Genomic DNA, 18,792 nt, shown 5'->3' with positions numbered 1-18,792 from the left:
ATTCTATCTACTGTACTCTTACACTCCAATAGCTGGCAGTAATACCCCTACACAGTACCCTACGTTTAATAGGGCGAATTAGGAGCGTTTTTTGTTCTTTCGCTTGTTTTTTATTTTATTTATCAGCCAATTATGTGAACTCAAGTCCAGAAGATGGCGGTAATGCACCTTTAAGGTGCCGTGCAAAACGCCCCCCCTCCCAAAAAGAAAAAAAACCTCAGAAGAAGAAGAGGGCAAAAGCAAAAGCAAACGTTTTGGTTTGTTTAGCGGTGAGCTCCAGGATAACATGGACGGCCACCAAACATTATACTGTACCGTGTTAGATAAAACGAGCCACTCTAAATTCCTTTGCTATACATACAGAAAAAACGGAATATTTTGTATTTGGTGAGTCAAAGGCTAAAAATCCACATGATTACCGCAATAGCATTAAAGGAAACGGCTCTTTCCATTCGGAACAGGAGTATTTCGACAGTCAAACTCGACGTGTTAAATTCTGTTTCTCTTCTTGATCATTCCTCCTGAACCTCACCACAATCATAATCCCGAGGCTGGTATGGGCAATCCAGTTTTAACGAGGAGGAACAGTATTTCACACAAAAAAGAACTTTTAGGTGCATACAGTTGAAGGCTTGTTAAGACATACTGACAGTGCAACATAAAAATAACACTGCTCAGTATGTAGTGATATGTAGTACTCACTAGCGGCCATCGAATCAGTAATCCTCAAATGAGGCTACATGTGGTCTGGGTGTCATATTAAAGACTGATACATATGCAGGCTACTGTACGGCAATATTCTTTCCAGTTGTATTCTCATGGTAATTTACATTTCACTGTAAAGTTACACTAGAAAACATTGTGCAATTTGTATCACAGTTCTTTCCTTCAGATAGGACACAAACTGCTTCAGGAACTACAGGGTAATGAATCCAATTGATAACGGTCCGGAAAAGTCTTTACTTAGAGGCACATGGTCACTCTTACATGTTGCCAGGTCTTTATTGTAGATTTTTGAGTCCGTATAATGTTGCACATGTTTGTGCCATGGTTTTATAGTTTGACAGATGCTGCTGGTGTTTGGAGCACAGGGCACTCTGAGGACTCATGGAGCCATGTGGTAAGCTACACCTGCAGACCCCATGTGATGTTTACTCTGTGCTTTCCTGCTGTTGCATTGCTTCTAACTGTACATTATATATATTCTATCTGAATTTCCCCCATGGGGGATAAATAAAGTATCTATCTATCTATATGTTTGTTTAGAAAGAGAGGTTTACCTTGAAATCAACAGAGGATTATATTCTAAAAATCAGGTAAGATTACAGACTTTACTGCTTGAAAACCAGTTTGTATAACATGAACTATTGATAGGAAGATATTAACACTCAGTGGTGTCAGTGAAGGCAGCATGTGAACATTTTTTGTCATGACTAGTCACAAAATATCAGTGTGTGAGACTGGATTTGTAAATGTAATATTGAAATGTGAAAGTGAATATTTCAAAGCTTGTCTCTCTATCCCTTAGATCAGCCTGTGGTAGTGGGGACATGTCTGTTGTGGTTAATGACACTAGGGCAGAGGTTCATGTGGGCTCAGGTCCAGGCAACCTGGGGGTCACCCTATTCAGGCTCGAAGACCAAAAGGCCACAGAGGAGCTGAAGGAGCTACTGTTCAGGATGGCTGACTGCCTCGCTCAGCCTGACTGTAAATATGCTATGTACCTGTGGCTCACAGGATGCAGGTTTTGAACTTATAGTAACTCATGCAGAATCAGAGCTTGCTGTTATTTTTTAATCAATGACATTTGTGTCTTGTTATTCTCCAAAGGTAGATCCATCTCAGACAGTCCCGTGAAAAACCATCAAAGGAACCCCACAGGTATGTCGTTTGTGTTGGTGAGCACTGTAAGGTTTTGCTTGGAGGCTTTGCAAGCTTCCAAATTTTTCGGAAAAGAAAAGTTTTACTGATTGCTATCAATCTGAAGAAAACACTGACATGTTCATATACGATATACAGGAAATAAAACTTCCAGAGGAAGTAACATTACATAGCGTCTCTCTTTCTCTCTTTCTCCCTATTTCTGTTACTCACTACTTCAGTAGTCAGTGGTAAAACTAGTCAGTAACAGTACAGTTCACATTGTTTAGTCATCTGCCATTGGCTGAAGTGTTGTAGAGCCTGGTGGCAGTGGGAATCATCATTCAGTCCTGTAGCACTTTGAGGTGAATCGTTAACTGCAGCTGCTTCTCTGCTCCATCAGGATGTTGTGAAGGGGATGGTCAGTGTATTCCAGGATGACCTCTGTGTGACTTCAGCCTCATTCATTGTTCAGTAGGAGGCAGTTTTTGTGATTCCAGTCACTGAAGGCTTTTATCAGACCCCTGTACTCCTCTTCTTGTCAATTCTTGATACTTAACAATAATCAGAATACTTCAATTTCAATTTCAGTTAATTTTATTTGAATAGAACCAAATAACAATAGAGTCATCTCAAGGCACTTTACAAAAAACAAAAACAAAATCCCTTATGAGCTAGTACATGGTGACAGTGGAGAAAAACTCCCAGTTTAACAGAAGAAACCTCCAGCAGAACCAAGCTCAATTTGGGGGGCCATCTGCCTTGACTGGTTGGCATGAGTGGATAGAGGAGAGAGACAAGAACAGCAACAAAAAAACATTGTGTAGGTTGGTGGGGTCACGCTTTTTGCTGTCGACTGAAAACATTTGGGTTTGACATTAGAAGATGAATATGAAACAAAAGATCAACAGCTGCAAAGCTTTTATTTCCAGGTATTCACATCTGGATCAGATACACAACACATGGAAGAAGATTGCACGTTTTGTTTGAACCAAGCCATTTATCATGTCAGCAGAAGTATTGGAACATAGGTGTTCTTTGTTGCCCAGGTGTGTCTAATCCATTGGCTATTCAAACAATAAATATTCTGTATTTTACAGGGAGTCAATGAAGAGAAGCTAATATAGGAGAAATATGATCTCTCTTGCTAGTTCCTGTCAGGACTCTGGCTGCAGCATTCTGGATTAACTAGAGGCTTTTTATGGAGATATTGGGACATCCAGATAGTAATGAGTTACAGTAATCTAGCCTTGAGGTAACAAATGCATGGACTAGTTTTTCTGCATCATTTTGAGACAGGATGTTCCTAATTTTGGAAATGTTGTGCAGGTGAAAGAAGGCAGTTCTAGAGATTTGTTTTATGTGTGAGTTAAAGGACATGTCCTGGTCAAAAATAACTCCAAGGTTTTTCACAGTAGTGCTGGAGGCCAGGGTTATGCCATCTAGAGTAGCTATAATTTTAGAAAAGTTATTTCTGAGGATTTTAGGCCCAAATACAATAACTTCTTTTTTTCTCTGAATTTAGAAGTAATCAGTACATCTCAATATGGCAACATTGTACATGATCTCTACTGTACTCTACAGACCTTTTAGCTTGTCTCTGAGGATGATTGGTTGGATGCTATTGAATGGACTTGAAAAATCAAAGAACATAAGCCTCTCATAGCTTCCAGGTTCTTACAGATGAGACATAAGACGTTGAAGCATGTAGAGGACAGCATCATCCATACCAATGTATTCTCTGTAAGCAAACTGCGTATTTAACCTCATCCTCTCCAGGACTTTCATCATAACATGGGACGTGAGAGTCACAGATCTGTAGTCATTTAGTTCACCTGGACACTTTACTTTAGGTACTGGATGTTTATCAGAGCTGGGAACTTCCCCAACTGTAGACAGGTTGAAGATCCTCTGTAGAGGCTCACACAGTTGGGCAGAACAGTCCTTAAAGCAACCTTGGACAGACACCATCTGGGCCAGGTGCCTTCCAACTGAACAATTTCTTTAACTGCAACCCCTGTTACTGTGACAGATCGTTCAGTGTGCCCAGGTGAGGGAGAGGGGGGCGTAGCTGTAGTGGTGGAGATGCACACAGGTGGAGGATATGGAGGAGGAGACATTGAGGAAGAATGAGGCGGGTATGGCTCTATGGGCTGGAGCAGAAAGTACAAATATCTTTTGGTTTTGGTTGCATTTACTGTGTAGTCTTCTCTGGACTCTGGACCATCAGCAAACATTATTTAAGCCTCTACAAAACTCCTTCCTGTGAACTTCTTCCAGATTTCACATAAATATAATAAACATTTGCATAGTTGTTACTGAGAGCATATGAATATTTTTTTATTTTAGCAGTTGGTGGGTAAACATATAACTCTAGCTTCAAGGTCTTCAACTAGGGCTCTAACCTCTCCTTTCTTTAGTCTCTTGTGGGATTATCTGCCCAGCCTAACAAACACACAGACAGGTTTTACATGTTTCAATGTGCTTTATTAAACTTAAAATGTTCAGCAGCTTCCAGCTGCCACTTCTTCTGCCACTCTTCCAATTAATCGTGCTGCACCCATGTCTCAGTTTGATTTAGAAAAAGAAATAATTGGTTAAACTGTCTGCTTACTCAAAGATAATCCACACTTTCTAACCTATGGGGGGGGGGTCAATGTTTGATGATGTTGATGGCAGTGTCCTTCCCCAGTTTACAGAGATATATTCTTCTTCAGAGTTTGAACCCCAGCAGCAGCAGAACTGTGCTCCATCTGTAACAGTGAAGAGACAACCTTCAGGGGCTTCACTAATCAACCCAGGAACTAAAAAGTACAGTGTGTCTCTCAAACACCTCTAACAGTACTCACGTTATTCTGGTCTCTGTGAATGTAAACCAACAACTGCCATTTTTTTCAGAAAGCTGCAAGCGACTGGCGTAGCTTTTGATGATGTATATGAAGACTGATCCTTTACATGGATGCTTTTTGTCCCTACATTCTCACACTGCTGCTGCTTAACAAACAAGAACGGTTTTTTGTTTAATCAATTAAATTATGAAGTTGATGTATATTTTTAAATGACAATGTGCATGTACTTTTATGACGTAATTTCCTTCGCAATGAAAACAGATTTTAAATGCTAAAAATATCTGTCAACGTGATGAGTATCTTATTCTCATGCCACCTTCTGAATGATGCTTTAACTTTTACATTAGGTTGAGCTGAATTAAATAAATGAAGAAAAGAATTAAAGAATACCTGCAACATTCTGTAACATTTGATGATAGTTCTATTTCTATTTTTGACATAAATAAACATGGTGAAGCATGGAAAAATATGTTGCTGTTTATTTATTCAGATGATGCAGAAACTAACAGTGTACATTGAAAAAGGAATTAATTTTAAATTTCATCATACCTTCACCATTCAATCAGATGTCTGAGAACCTCATATATATCTCATACACCACATATTTACAGCAAAGCTGTTATAAAATAATGTAGACAAGACTTAAACCATCAAAGATCAGTGCCTTAGACTTTCTAGCCTCTGTTTGAGACAAGGTTTTATTGTCCTTAATGAATAATTAAAATTCATTAAAAACAAACTATATTTAGTTAATGCTGAGTGATCTAAGTTCATGTCTTCTCTGTGACTCTGTGATTTGAAGTATTAAAAATGTATCAAATTTTGTAATAAAACTTGGTTTAAAAAATCAGAAAACTCCTGAATAAAATTTGGCAATAATTTTAAACCAATGTTCAGCATGTTGTTTTGAGGAAAATGGTGCACCTTTTTCTCCTATTGTTTGTATATGTCAGGCAGAGACTGATAAACTACAAGATTTCTCTTACCCAGACAATGCCCTTGTTTTGGCTGTTGCCACATGTTTGCCGTTGTCGGCTACAATAAGAAAGAGTTCCATAACCTGAAAGTCCTGCATTTCACATTCCTGTACCTCCAGCGGTGTGTGTAGTGAGCATAGTGTACATGATACTACATGGCTGTCACTACATTTATCTTCTTTCCTTTCGGCTGCTCCCTTCAGGGGTCGCCACAGCAAATCATCTGTCTCCATTCAACCCTATCCTCTGTATCCTCCTCACCCACACCAACTATCCTCATGTCCTCCTTCACTACATCCAAGAACCTCCTCTTTGGTCTTCCTCTAGGCCTCCTTCCTGGCAGCTCTAACCTCAGCATCCTTTTACCAATGTATTCACTGTCCCTCCTCTGAACATGTCCAAACCATCTCAATCTGGCTTCCCTGGCTTTTTCTCCAAAACATCTAACATGAGCTGTCCCTCTGATGTCCTCATTCCTGATCCTATCCATCCTCGTCACTCCCAGAGAGAACCTCAACATCTTCAGCTCTGCTACCTCCAGCTCTGCCTCCTGTCTTTTTCTCAGTGCCACTGTCTCTAAACCAGAAAACATTGCTGGTCTCACCACTGTCCTGTGCACCTTTCCTTTCATTCTTGCTGACACTCTTTTGTCACACATCACACCTGACACTTTCCTCCACCTGTTCCAACCTGCTTGCACACGTCTCTTCACTTTTTTTCCACACTCTCCATTGCGCTGGACTGTTGACCCTAGGTACTTAAAATCCTCCACCTTCTTCACCTTCTTGACGCCAGGTGGATGTGGCAAGACCTGCAGCACATCACAGACTACAGGCCCACCTCCAGCACCACTATCAGCTCTTTAGACAGCCTGCTGGATGACCTCAACACCTTCTACACCTGCTTCAGACCTCCAGCATCAACAAAAAGAGGAGACACACACCTCAGCCATCACTACAACAAACACCCCATTAGCATTAGTTGTGTTCTCAGCCCCATCCTCTACACACTGTTCACACATGACTGTGTCACCTCTCACAAGGACAACACCATCCATCCTGGGATCACTAGTGGGAATGAAGCAGTCCAGAGGAGGGAGGTAGCCAGTCTGGTGACATGTTGTGAGGACAACAACCTGACCCTCAACACAGACAAGACAAGGAGATAATAAGAGGAAGGAGAGAACTCATCAGCCACTGTTTATCCAGGAACTTAAAGTGGAGAGGGTGAGCAGATTCAAATACCTGGGGTACCTGTAATGGTCCGTACCACTGACAGGACAGACCACACTTTTGGCTGCAACCCCCTCTCCGAGGGAGGTAAGACCCAGAAACTTACAAGGTCATACCTGTCCCCCACCTTGGTGCCTCGGACCACACCACTGTTATGCTAATGCCAGCATACAGACCATGGGTTAAAGTTGCCAAACCAGTTCAGAAGCAGGTACAAGTGTGGCTGGAAGGGTCTTCAGAAGCACTTCAGGACTGTTTTAACACCATAGACTGGGTGATGTTTAAACAGGCTGCAACCTACAACAACACCACAGACCTACAGGAGTACACAGATACTGTGACTGCCTACATCACCAAGTGCATTGAGGATGTAACAGACACCAAGACCATCACTGTTAGGGCCAACCAGAAGCCATGGCTGACAGGGGAATTCTAGAGACTACTGATGGCCCAAAACACTGCCTTCAGAGCAGGAGACAAGGTAGGCCTTAAGACAGCCAGAGCCAACCTGTCCCGTGGCATAAGAGAGGCTAAGAGGCAGTACTCCAGGTTGTTGAACTTCCTGACTGGGAGACCACAGACAGTACAGGTCAGCAGTAACACATCCAGCACCATCACACTGAACACAGGGCACCCCCAAGGATGTGTGCTAAGCCCCCTCCTCTTCACTCTGCTGACCAACGACTGCACAGCAATGCACAACTCCAACCTCTTCATTAAGTTTGCAGACGAGACGACTGGGGTGGTTCTTTTCAGCAACAGCAATGGGACAAACTGCAAGAGCGAGGTGAGATGCCTGGTCATGTGGAGCAGAGAAAATCTCTTTCTGAATGTGGAGAAGACAAAGGGGATTGTTGCGACTTCAGGAGAGTGCACACTCAGCAACACCCTGTCCATTAGCGGTGCTGCTGTGGAGAGGGTGAGCAGCACTGAATTCCTGGGTGTGCACGTCACAGAGGACCTCACCTGGACTGACAAAACTGCATCACTGGCCAAGAAGGCACAGCACTGTCTCTACTTCCTCCACAAACTCAGAAGAGCCAGAGCCCCGGCCCCCATCATGTGCACCTTCTACAGAGGCACCATCGAGAGCATCCTGACCAGCTGCGTCACTGTGTATTACGGCGCATGCACTGCATCCTGCCTCAAGACCCCTCCAACGCATAGTAAGAGCAGCTGAAAAGATTGTCTGTCTCTCACCCAACCTGCAAAATCCTCAGTAATGAAATTTTGATTCTCTGTATGTGCTCCACTTGTGGCAAAACTGACAATAAAGCAGACTTTGACTTTGAACAACTCATAGTTCACAGTGAATCTCAAACATCCAAGTGAAGTAACAACTGTGTGAGATAATTATTCCACAATGCAAAATAAAAGCGTAATTATCGAATGCAAACAAATTCAGAAACAATAGTTTAATCATAAATTAAGTTCCATGTTAATGACAAATGTTTGTGCAAATGAGAATCAGATTATGCTTTACATCCCCCCCAAATATTGTATTTATACATCCATAGTAAATTTAAAACAAAATGAATATATTGAAATATTATTTGACTCTGATTATGACTAAATCCAGTGGCTGCTGGTGACAAAAAAATTCTCTCTTCATTGTTTGACTACATACATACATTTATGTTTCTGTGGTTTGTCCTTTTAATGTCTTCCAGAAAGTAAGTTTCAGGCTTTGATTTTGTTACAATAACACATGGGTACTAATTAATCACACCCATTAAGATTTAAGTTGAACAAAAGTCAGAGCTATGATTAAATATAAATAAGTTAGAGCTTTGTTTATTCTGTATAATAGCTTTACATTCTCAGATAACGAAATTACAACAGTGAGGTTTACTTGTACTGGGCAATTAGGAAAAAAAGCTCACCAGTGTCATAAAAATCACTAAAAAATATGATTTAGTGAAATATCAGTTAGTGATGGAAGAAGTAGCAAAACAGTAGTTATTTAGGACAAGTTACAACTCAGTTATCACAAAACCCAGAGCAGTTAACTTTATGTCAACTATATGTCGGCATGTGGTTGAACTGCAGATATAGAAACAGCCATTTTTTTAAAATATGGATATTATGGTCACATTGAATCCTCCAAATTCCATAAAAAATACAGCAAATCATAAACATATCTTGTACCCAAATCTGATCTGAGAGTCCCTTTCAGTATCACAGTGATGGTAGTGCAGTCATTGCCAGGGAACATGAGAAGAGATGCACTGCACTGAGATTATTATTATACACTGTGTCCGGTTTGTAGAGTCCATAACATAATAAATGTTATAAGCACAAAAGACAGCATTCAGTAGAAAGAGGCCTTTGTCAAAACAAGTTGTTACAAGGGAGGCACCATCCACACAATAACCATGTCATGTTGTATCTCCTGTACTTCTAACTTCTGATTTTGTCCACCCCTGGCACTTCACAAGGAGCAATTCACTAAATCCTTGGGTATTGCGAAATAAATCACAAACCCATTCATAGCTGATATCCAAAATAAATCATTAGTGTGACTACATAAAAATATACTGTATTACATTACCACCAGGAATCAACTTCATCACAGCATGCTCTCAAGGCAGGGCTAGTTTGGTACAGTAACAAGGGCCCACAAGGGTTAAAGGAGACCCTTTAGCAGGGTGTGTGTACAACCAACCAAGTAAACCTGGGGTTTCAAACACTTGGTTTTTAACATACCCAACTGATATGTTCAGTTATTGACAAAGGTAGCTACTGTATCTATCAGCTGAGTGAGATACGTTTCTAAAAAAAAGGGAGTATGGAAATATTCCAGCACAAGGTTTTCAGTCCAAATGCAAATACTCCTGCTGCTGTGCCTGTGCATACAAGTCATGTCTGACCAAAACTACCTCAGTTCCTCCTGTGGTGAAGAATTTGGGGCTGAAATTCTGATCTATTGGTCCTAGATTCCACAGAGAGCTTTGATGTTTTTGAGGATTATAGCAGCAGCGCTGTTCTCCCCCGAAGCCTCTGAGTGCAGAAAGATGGGTTTGGGTTTTTCCACTCTGACACTCTCCATGTCTTTCTGCTCTGTAAGTGGGTCATTGTCAACAGAGTGTGTCTGTGCTGAATGAGAGCTGCACCTGCCAACACACACAGGTTACCTTTTGATAAGAGCTTCTGTGAATGACACTATAGTAACAAAAAGTAATGAAGAAACAAGCAAACTTGCAAGTAAGTAAATTTAAATGCCAAAATAAATTAAGATAGTGTTACACTACTCAGTCTCTAAAACATTTGTATAATGTCCTCTTTAGATTGGGAACTTCTCATGTAACTCTTGTTTACTATAAAATTTTAAATACAATTACCCTTTCTTCTTCAAAGCTGATCAGTCCATCATCATCACTTTCCAGCTCCTCAGGTGCTTCGCTGATCAGAGCATTGAGCTCAGTGTTGGCTGTCCGAGACTTCAGCAGACCTAGGACGTGTCGTAGCGGGGACTGCCCACCACCTGGGGGAGGCACCTCCTGCTGCTCCAGGTTGTCACTCTGCTTCTTGGCAAAGTTAACAAACACCTGGGCAGAGAAAGGTAATTGATTTACAACCCCAATTCCGAAAAAGTTGGGATGCTACATAAAAACACAATTTCATAAACCCAAATTTTATTCATAATAGAACATAAAACATAAATGTTTAAACTGAGAAAATGTGCCATTTTAAGAAAAACATAAGGTAAGTTAGAAATTGGTGGCAGCAACACATCTCACAAAAGTTGGGACAGAGGCAACAAAAGGCTGGAAAAGAAAGTGGTAGTAACAAGGAAGAACTGGAAGAACATCTTGCAATTAGTGTAATGATTAATGTTCTTTGTCAGATGTTAGAATATGCATGGACCCAAAAGATCTAAACGAGAACATCAATTAACAAAGATCCAAATGTGAGGAAATAACTAGCAAGATGGCATGTGCCAGGTATTTCTCCAAACTTTATGCCTCACAAGGTTTCTGGCAGCTAAAGCTGGATGAAAGCAGCGGCAAATACTGCATCAGCATCAGAGATATTTCACAGCGCAATGGAACACATAATTGAAGGACTGGAAAGCATCCAAGTTTATGTGGATAACATAATTATCTGGGGCTCTACAATGCAAAAACACAAAGAGAGACTGACTAGAGTGCTCGAAAGAATAGGAAAGTATGGACTTAAACTCAACAAGAGCAAACGCGAGTTTGGAGTGCAAGAGACAAGCCCTCTGAACAAGGTGTTTAGTCTGACCAAGACCCACAGAAAAAACAGGAGTGCTACATATAATGGAAATGGTGAACATCTGCAAATTCATTCCCAATCTGTCTGCAAAAACATCCTGCATTTCTGAGCTCCTGCATAAGTAACACGAGTTCAAGCGGATGGCAAAACATAAAACCTGATGCCTCAAAAGATGGAATCGGTGTAGTACTTCTGTAAGCTGAAGGAGTGCTGCACCAGTACTGGATACAATATGCATCCAGGTTCATGAAAGAGTGTTGCTATGCTCAAATTGGAAAAGCGTGCCTAGGACTGGTTTTTTATCTGAGAGGTTTCACAGCTAAATATATGGCTTACCCTCCTTCACTGTAGAAACAGATCAGTGAAGAACCTGAATGAAAGAGTTAATGATGAGAATGCTGTGGTATGACTTTGAGCTGGTTTATACACCAGGAAAACTCATGATAATTGCAGATGCACTCTCACAAGTACCCACAAGGGGTAAATGTGAGTACAACAGAACAGGACATTCAAACTCACATAAAAAGGTCTCTGCTGCACTTCCTGTGTCAGACATGAAATCTAAACAAATAGCTGATGAGACTGCACAAGACACAGAGCTACCACATGTTACTGAAAACATGTCAAACGGCTGGCCCGTAGGTCCATGTTCACTCTCTTACTAGATTAGAGGAGAACTGAGTGTTATTGATGGACTGCTGCTGAAACAGGACAAATTAGTAATTCCATAAAAGGTTGAAAAATGGGTCGAAAATGCAAAAGAAGGCAGAGAGAGACAGTCTCTTGGCCACGACTGAATACAGACATCAAGAGACCCATAAGCAGATGTGAAAACATGTCAAAAGCATTGTAGCAGACAGAAAAAAGAACCTATGGTGGTAGCAGAAACACCAACAGTGCTGTTGGCACAAAGTTAGGATGGATCTGTTTCATGCCAAAAGCAAGGACTACTTAGTGGCCATTGACTACTACTCAAACTTCCCTGAAATGGCATTGCTACCAAACATGTCATAAACCTGTGTCATAACACATGTAAAATCCATCTTCATCAGACATGGTATCTCGTACAGAGTGATGAGTGACAATGGAAAAGTTTCAGTAACAGAGAATGTAGTTTTCAGAGCAGTATGACTTTAAGCATGTAATATCTAGTCCTCTATAGCCACAGTCAAATGATAAGGCAGAAAAAGTAGTCCACATTCTCAAGTAACGTCTGAAGAAAGCTGCTGATAGTGACTCAGATCCATACCTTGCCTTACTGAGCTACAGAGCATCACTCCTTGAGTGTGTATTGTCACCTGCTGAGCTGTTGATGAGCATGATCAGCATAGCCTTCTGAAAACATCAGAGACTTTTCACTGAAGAAGTCACTGAAACCCAGAGTGAGAATGAAGCCATCTCTCAATCTGACCCGGACTGCAACAAAACAGACATTTCAAGTGAGCCCGTGCTTAGAAGATCTACAAGAGAGATCAAGAAACCTGAAAGACTGAAACTGCAAATAAAAAAAAAAACATACATTTGTTCCGATGCCATCTGGCATATTGGTTAGTGTTTGTTGTTTAAGGCACAAATGTTTAATGTTATGTTTTAAAAAAAAAAAAAAAACTTGAAGGGTGGATGTAATGATCAGATGATATTTGGCATGACTGATGAAATTTAATGTTTAATAGATTAATTGGCAGAGGCTCTCAGAAGTAAAGACTAGCTGAGGTTCACCAATTGTATAGCACCAATTCTCAATACAATCATCTCAATGTAAATTCCAAAAAAACCCCAAAACAAAACAAAAAAAACAAACATAAACCCAACAAATCCTTTATGAGCAGCACTTGGCAACAGTGGAGAGGAAAAACTCAGATTAATGGAAGAAACCCCCAGCACAACTGGGCTCAGTTTGGGCGGTCACCTGCCTCGACCGGTCTGGGTGAGTGGATAAAGGAGAGAGAAAAGAACAGCAACAATAAACAACAAATAGACACTGCAAGTTGGTGGGGCCAGTAACTGCACATCAGCAATATACAGCTCCAGGACCAGGGGCAGAAAGTACAGAGAGAAAGACAAGGAGAGAGCACAAAGTTAGTGACATTCAATGGAGGCATATACATGTGAGGGAGGAGGGGAGGGGGGGCTCAGTGCACCTATGGAGAGTCCTTGCACAGTCCAGGCCTACAGCAGCATAACTAAGGGATGGTTCAAGGATGCCTGAACCAGCCCTAATTATATGCTTTGTGAAAGAGGAAGGTTTTAAGTCTAGCCTTAAAAGTACAGAGGGTGACCAGGAGCTGGTTCCACAGGAGAGGAGCTTGAAAGCTAAAGGCTCTGCCTCCCATTCTACTTTTAGAAACTCTGGGAACCACAAGTAGGCCTGCACTCTGAGAGCGGAGTGGTCGATTGGGATAATATGGTACTATGAGGTCTTTAAGGTATGAAGGAGCTTGATTATGAAGGGATTTGTATGTGAGAAGAAGGATTTTAAATTCTATTCTGTATTTTGCAGGGAGCCAATGAAGATGTGCTGATGTGCTAATATAGGAGAAATATGATCTCTCTTGTTAGTTCCTGTCAGGACTCTGGCTGCGGCATTCTGGATTAATTGGAGGCTTTTTATAGAGATACTGGGACATCCAGATAGTAATGAGTTACAGTAATCTAGCCTTGCGGTAACAAATGCATGGACTAGTTTTTCTGTGTCATTTTGAGACAGGATGTTCCTAATTTGGGCAATGTTGCACAGGTGAAAGAAGGCAGTTCTAGAGATTTGTTTTATGAGTTAAAGACCATTTCATGGTCAAAAATAACTCCAAGGTTTTTCACAGTAGTGCTAGAGGCCAGGGCTATGCCATCTAGAGTAGCTATTGTCATGAACCAGGTGGAATGAGGACGAGTAAATTGCCAACACCACAAATCAGATGTAAAAACTTTATTTCTTTCTTTAGGGAAAGGGTTCTGGGTGCAGCGGATAAAGTATCCAGGATGTGGAATGTAAACCAAAGTATCTATGGTAGGGATGATTACGGCTTCAGCCAGGATCCCGTAACACCAAAGGAGCCGAGACAGATGGGAAATGGAGTCCAGGTTGTAGTTCCACAGAGTAAGATCTGGTGATGTAATTTCCTTGATCAAAGGTTTCCAGGTGATCTAGTATAACACAACTCAGAGAATCCAGATTGCAAGTAATACTTAGGGGTGTACTCACTTTTGTTGCCAGAGGTTTAGACAATGGCTGTATGTTGAGTTATTTTGAGGGGACAGCAAATTTATACTGTTATACAAGCTGTACACTCACTACTTTACATTGTAGCAAAGTGTCATTTCTTCAGTGTTGTCACATGAAAAGATACAATAAACTATTTACAAAAATGTGAGGGGTGTACTCACTTCTGTGAGATACTGTATATATATATATATAGATATATATATATATATATAAATCAGTGTTTCCATCAGCTTCAGATTCACACATTATATAATATCTATATGGTAATATTATTTGTGGTTGACAGTGTTAAAATATAATTTCTCTGTTATTGGCATTCTGTTTTCTCATGCAAACTCTCATGCAAACAAACATGCAAAACATGCAAACTCTTGTCTTCACCTGCAGGTATTGTTCAGTTTTTCACTACTTAACAGATGTTACAGATGTTAATTTGATTTATTTACTGTATGGTTACATGGGTGCTATGTGGTAAATGTGTTCTTTTATTCTATAAATTAGGACTAGTATCAGTGAACATCACAATAATGTTAATAATGTAGTGTATTTACTTTTTTATTTCAGATGTGAGAAAAATGGTGCAAAAGAACATGTGGCAAAGAGAGCCAAAGCAAATAAGCGGCCCACTCGGTCACGGAAAGCAGAGACTGATGTTGACATGGTTCCACAGGCTCTGAGATTCCTGCCCACACAGGAACCTGGACCATAGCTAAGACCCTGTAATCCACACACTCCCATGAGTCTCTTCAAAATGTTTTTTTCTGAAACTGCTGTGTCAGCTCTGTGTTGAAACGCCAATGCTCAGGCTGCCAGGGCACGTGCAAAGGGCCATAAAATATAAATGGACAGACGTCAGCATCAGGGAGCTCTACTGCTACATTGGGCTACTCTTCTACATGGCCATGGTGCAGTTGAAGTCCATCAGAGACTACTGGCGGCAGGGTAGTCTTTTCTCTGTTCCTTTTCCTGCCACAATTATGTCAAGGGAGAAGATACCACACCATTTCATGGAACCTGCACGAGTCACTCGCAGACAAGAACAATGACCGAAAGAGGGGCACAACTGATGTGCAGTTACTGGTCCCACCAACCTGCAGTGTCTATTTGTTGTTTATTGTTGCTGTTCTTTTCTCTCTGCTCTATCCACTCACCCCAACCGGTCGAGGCAGATGGCCGCCCAAACTGAGCCTGGTTCTGCTGGAGGTTTTTTCTTCCGTTAAAGGGAGTTTTTCCTCTCCACTGTCGCCAAGTGCTTGCTCATAAGGGAATTGTTGGGTTTTTAGTTTTAGTTTTGTAAAGTGCCTTGAGATGATTTGTATTGTGATTTGGCGCTATACAAATAAAATTGAATTGAATTGAATTGACAGCTGAACACAACTGTCTTTTTCAGGATCAGACCCCTCATGAACACTATCCAGCATGCATGCAAGGCCGTCTAGCAACCAAGACAAAATTTGGCAGTGGATGAAAGAATGGTGGCATGCAAAGCAAACAGGAATCTGCAAGGATCTGCTTAAAAATAACGATTAAACATCTTTTTACAGATTCACAAAATCATCTTATTAATTTACATTTGTTTAAACTTTCAATAAGTCAGCCATTTATTTAGATTATGTTAAACAAGTGAAATTCACCTACAAAGTTTTTCCTTGTGGTACACTTGAAAAGAACCGCATCAGTGCTTTCTGACATTTTCTGGCATATGAAGTCTCCTCTCCCGTGACTTTTCAAGGAAGGCCTTGCATATTTCAGCAGGACTATGCTAAACCACATAACTGCATCTATGACAACAGCATGGGTTCGTAGTAAAAGAGTCCAGGTGCTGAACTGGCCTGCCTGCAGTCCAGACCTTTCACCAGTTGAAAATATTTGGAGCATCTTGCAGTAAAAAAATATGACAAAGAAGACCTGGGACTGTTGAGCAGTCTATATCAGGCAAGAATGGGACAACATTGCTTTCCCAAAACTCCAACAACTGGTTTTCTCAATTCCCAGGCCTTTACAGAAGGGGATGCTAAACTGTGTTAAACATGGATCTGTCCAACTTTTTTGAGATGTTTCTGCTGTCAATTTCAAAATGACCTTTTTTTTCTTAAAATGGTACATTTTCTCAATTTAAACATTTGATATGTTGGTAATAAAATATGGGTTTATGAGATTTGCAAATCATCACGTTCTGCTTTTATGTAGATTTTACACAGTCCCAAAGTTTTTAGAAATGGGGTTGTATTTCCTTTTCCCTTTTGAAGGTCTGCATGCAGTTGAAATCATTTATAATTGAATTTGAATTGCTGAACTTGAATAATTACTTTGATAACTTGAATCTGAAATATAAGTTTTAAAAATACAAATTTTATGTATTTGCCAATAATGTTTAACACAGTGTTAATGTTCATACCTACAGCAGAAACCAGCAACTGTGCTGAAAAAGGAGTCGGTGAAGCTGCACAATGACCGTCACTCAAAAAGTATTCCCGTAGTGACCAAAGAATTTAAAGTGAACTGTGAGAACATAATATCGTTTGGAGAGAGAGGAAACTTCAGTGAGGATCAAGTACAGTTTCAGAGCAAATTAATCAATTTCTCAATATTACAATCAGTTTAAAGTTTATTGGAATTCAGTAAAAAACTGATAAATTAAATTTCAAACTAAGCTATTCAGATTCAGTTTATCAGTCAAATTATTAAGGTTGAGCAATTAAAATTCAAATATAAATGAATCAAACTCATTTTTTATCCATCATCTATTTCTTATCCTGAAGCATTCAGGGCTGTGGGAGGCTTAAGTCAATCCCAGCTGACATTGGTTGAGAGGAGGGGTACACCTTGGACAGATTGCCAGTCTTATCACATGACTGACAAATAGAGATAGACACACACATTCACACCTACAAACAATTTAGAATCACTAATCAGCCTAACTTGCATGTGTTTGAACTGTAAAAGGAAGCTGGAATACCTGCAATAACCCAGCAGAGACAGGGAGAACATGCAAACTTGGGTTGAAAAGAACCAGAACCTTCTTGCTGTGAGGCAAAAATGCTAACCACCTTGCTGCCCAAATTCATTTCCTTATGACACATATGTCTGCCCTTAAGCAAAAGCATTACTCTTTGACTCACATTGTCCAGAGTGGTCTGACTGACAGAGTAGTCCTCAATGCCAAGGACTTCCACTACCTGCTCCATCTTACTGAAGACCTGAGCCAGAGGGATCCGCTCAGATTTCAGCTGGTACTGGACCTTGGTGTGGTGATGCTCCTGCAAATATGACATAATTGATGAGCTTTGACTGACAGCCTGACTGTATTGTGGATGTACCTTGGGAAATACTGCGCATAATCTGGTTGCAAGATGGCAGCCCACGTAGTTGTGATATTTTGGTGTTATTTTTGCATAGTGGTAGGAAGTGTTGCTCTCAGCTTTATACTTGATATAATATTAAAAATGAATGTGTAACTGATTCTTTGTTCACTTGGGGACTAACAAAACAATGCTGACATATAACCTGTATAAATTTCTGATGGCTAATTTACCAGTTCCCTATTAATACATCCAGAAGATCTGCCTCATGGTATTCCAATATTTAGTACATTTGGTGTTGACCAGGTAGTAACATGGGGTTATTGAGAACAGGTGTGTGCTACTGCAATGTGGATGAGCGTGATCTGACTGAACCAAAACAGTAAAGACGTTGAGAGGACCTGTAGAGTTACAAATCCTTGCTACCATTATCAAGTCATTTTATCTGTTACAAATATCAATTATAGCAAATTTAGGATGCCAAATTTTGACCTGATATAATAGCAATCCTTAGCATTTACGTACATTTCATAACACACTAAACTGAACGAAACTTTTGTAAGTTGCCATATTTTTTACTGCAGTAATCTACCTTCAGGACAGCTTCAGGGAAGTTTCTATTGAAGAATCGAACCACCTCCTTGACATTGGAGCTGCTCTTAGTCCTCACTGTGATCATGTAGCCATCCCCAAATCTGGAACATAATCATAACAAGACAGTTGTTTTTTTAAAGATTAACATTCAATAAGTAGTTTTCATGCAGCCCTCAGACATATATTGTAGTTATGCAGTGGAAAGTATTAAAAATGAAGATGTTAAATTTACAGTTTAACAAGTAAATTAGAAATTTAATTTACTTGTTTCACCTTAAAGTGACCAACAGAAATATTTTTGATGATTATATTTTACAAAAACCTTAATTGAACATTTAGTAAGTTAGGACATGTTGTTTGTATAGTACATAAGATACGTATTATCACTGCATCCTTGAAAATGATTACATTTAGCTTCTGAACAAATTTGGTAGCATTTGAACAAGTCTTTTAGGAATTACTGCAGTTAACAGTAAGAAGTCCATGCATATACAACGTTTTTCAATAAATGGAGCAAAA

At 40.2% G+C, this 18,792-nt stretch overlaps 2 protein-coding genes across 11 annotated transcripts in view; one reads left to right on the top strand and one right to left on the bottom strand.

The window, feature by feature from the left end:
* The first annotated feature begins 238 nt into the window (after positions 1-238).
* Positions 239-5,170, top strand: paxx (PAXX non-homologous end joining factor). Of its 4 annotated transcripts, none has more exons than XR_003296499.1 (7): positions 239-387; positions 1,060-1,120; positions 1,267-1,316; positions 1,529-1,707; positions 1,831-1,881; positions 4,553-4,671; positions 4,759-4,812. XR_003296499.1 is itself a non-coding variant. In XM_026321634.1 (7 exons), the coding sequence occupies exons 1-7, from the start codon at positions 287-289 to the stop codon at positions 4,805-4,807; spliced, it is 585 nt and encodes a 194-aa protein (XP_026177419.1). In that variant the 5' UTR covers positions 239-286; the 3' UTR covers positions 4,808-5,170. The 4 variants fall into 4 exon arrangements, 2 of the variants coding, with proteins under 2 accessions (XP_026177419.1, XP_026177418.1); XR_003296498.1 differs by having other exon boundaries at positions 1,529-1,744; positions 1,835-1,881; XM_026321634.1 differs by having other exon boundaries at positions 4,578-4,671; positions 4,759-5,170.
* Positions 5,171-8,690: 3,520 nt separating this feature from the next.
* The window catches only part of abca2 (ATP-binding cassette, sub-family A (ABC1), member 2), a 211,041-nt gene continuing 200,939 nt past the window's right edge, over positions 8,691-18,792 (bottom strand). For 6 of the 7 annotated variants that reach the window (XM_026322565.1, XM_026322568.1, XM_026322571.1 and 3 more), the window contains 4 exons: positions 18,272-18,374; positions 17,500-17,637; positions 10,260-10,466; positions 8,691-10,031 (listed from right to left, as the gene is read on the bottom strand). In XM_026322565.1, coding sequence (XP_026178350.1) covers positions 9,996-10,031; positions 10,260-10,466; positions 17,500-17,637; positions 18,272-18,374 — 484 coding nt within the window. In that variant the 3' untranslated portion in view covers positions 8,691-9,995. Of the gene's footprint in view, positions 10,032-10,259; positions 10,467-12,455; positions 12,574-17,499; positions 17,638-18,271; positions 18,375-18,792 lie in introns of those variants that run through there. The other variant, XR_003296547.1, reaches the window with a different exon arrangement.

Source organism: Mastacembelus armatus, chromosome 9 (assembly GCF_900324485.2).
Source record: "Mastacembelus armatus chromosome 9, fMasArm1.2, whole genome shotgun sequence".
Lineage (NCBI taxonomy): Eukaryota > Metazoa > Chordata > Actinopteri > Synbranchiformes > Mastacembelidae > Mastacembelus > Mastacembelus armatus.
Note: the sequence above shows the minus strand (reverse complement) of the source record. Positions and strands in the feature narration are given on the sequence as shown.